Source organism: Teleopsis dalmanni, chromosome 1 (genome assembly GCF_002237135.1).
Source record: "Teleopsis dalmanni isolate 2A chromosome 1, ASM223713v2, whole genome shotgun sequence".
NCBI lineage: Eukaryota > Metazoa > Arthropoda > Insecta > Diptera > Diopsidae > Teleopsis > Teleopsis dalmanni.
In genome coordinates this window covers 36,047,113-36,048,671 of record NC_051846.1, presented here as the reverse complement: position 1 = coordinate 36,048,671, position 1,559 = coordinate 36,047,113, and the positions used below count along the sequence as shown (strand labels likewise).

At 28.4% G+C, this 1,559-nt stretch overlaps 1 protein-coding gene across 1 annotated transcript; it reads right to left on the bottom strand.

Moving 5' to 3' along the window:
- Positions 1-129: 129 nt before the first annotated feature.
- Positions 130-757, bottom strand: LOC119679535 (pupal cuticle protein Edg-78E-like). Its single transcript, XM_038091945.1, has 2 exons — positions 746-757; positions 130-564 (listed from the first exon to the last, which is right to left on the bottom strand). The coding sequence occupies exons 1-2, from the start codon at positions 755-757 to the stop codon at positions 130-132; spliced, it is 447 nt and encodes a 148-aa protein (XP_037947873.1).
- Between the last annotated feature and the right edge of the window lie 802 nt (positions 758-1,559).

Here is a 1,559-nt window from a genome sequence, read left to right as displayed (position 1 = left end):
TAAAAACTATTTTCACACTTAAAAATGAAACATACTAACGCATTCACAGCTTCGCGATGGAATTGAATAAAATATTAATAGAATAAAAACGAAAAAAATTTATGGAAAAATCTTTAAAATTGAATGAAATTAGAATTTGCGGAAGTTTTGTTGCAGATAAAGATTTCCTTGTTGCTGTTGTTGGTGTTGTTGATGTTGATGTTGCAAATGTTGTTCCTCTTCATTTGGATGTGTGCGTATATATTCCAAAGCTTTCAGTATTGCCTCAGGAATTGGTGGTGGTGTTGGCAAGTGTGCACCTTGTGGTTGGAAACCATTTTCGTCCGCAGTGTAAGTTAGCTGTATCAATTCACCCTCAGGAGAATAGTATTGTGAAGAACCACTGGCATATTGAGCTCCAACGCCACTTTCCTGTGCTGCTATGCCATTTGAGGTTTCAAACTGATACTGATAGCTTCCATCGGGCTTAATATCACTGTTCAAAGTGCGTATCTCGGCATGAGCATCATCTGATGGAGGCAATGGTACAGCGGCGCAGGCACACAATAAAGTTGCGAGAACGATCTAAGGATACAAAATTAATTAACATATGTAAATTATAGCCAATGTATATTATTAATCATAAATATTCGTTGAATTATTTTTTTTTAAACACTTTATTTTATTAATTAACTTCCTTTAATAATATTTTTGTTTTTAATTTAAATTTAACTAACACTTAGTACGCGCCTTAAGTTAAACTTACGTATTTGAACATTTTTTTGGTAATTTGTTATCTTGTGCTAAGCGTTGCTTTATCTTAAAAGTCTAAAATGTATTTAATGCATCTTCAGCAAAATCTTTCGCATTTATATGCGAAGATTTGATTGCATCGTCTTCCCAAAAATCTTAAAAACTGGTCGTTATTACCCAAATTCAAAGTAGAAAAAACAAATTATTACAAGTCTTAGACAAATCCAAATAAAATTGAAAAAATTTGTATGAAATGTTCAGCGCGTCAGTAAGTACCTGATGCCAATCTGCCACACTGTCAGAGTTAATAGCATCTCGGTATTTAATTTTAATTTTTTTTTTTTTCTTTTTGTTCGTTATAATTTGCCAAATGTGTGTTAATTTTTTTTTAACTTCATCTTTAACACCATTTTAGCAAAATCGCCATCATTACCATCGTTTTAAAATACATTTTCGCCTTCAGTTTCGATTTTTTTTACTTAATATTGAAATAGTTTAACGGTTATGCGTATCCATCAATTATGGCACGTCATTTTCATTTATTAATTAAAAATTAACAAAATTATAAATTAACAAATACAATATGTAATTTTCAAAAAAAAATATTAATTTACAACAAATTATTCTTTTTTGTGACAATGTGTAACAAATTGTAAACTCTAGAAATCTGGTTATTTGATCTATGATTATGGACTAGCTACAATTTTTAGTGATATTAAAGCACTTTTTAGTGATTTAATATAAAAATTATATTAAAAATTTAAAAAAATAAAAAATAAATAAATAAAATATAATATTATTAGAATATATTTATTATTATAATAATA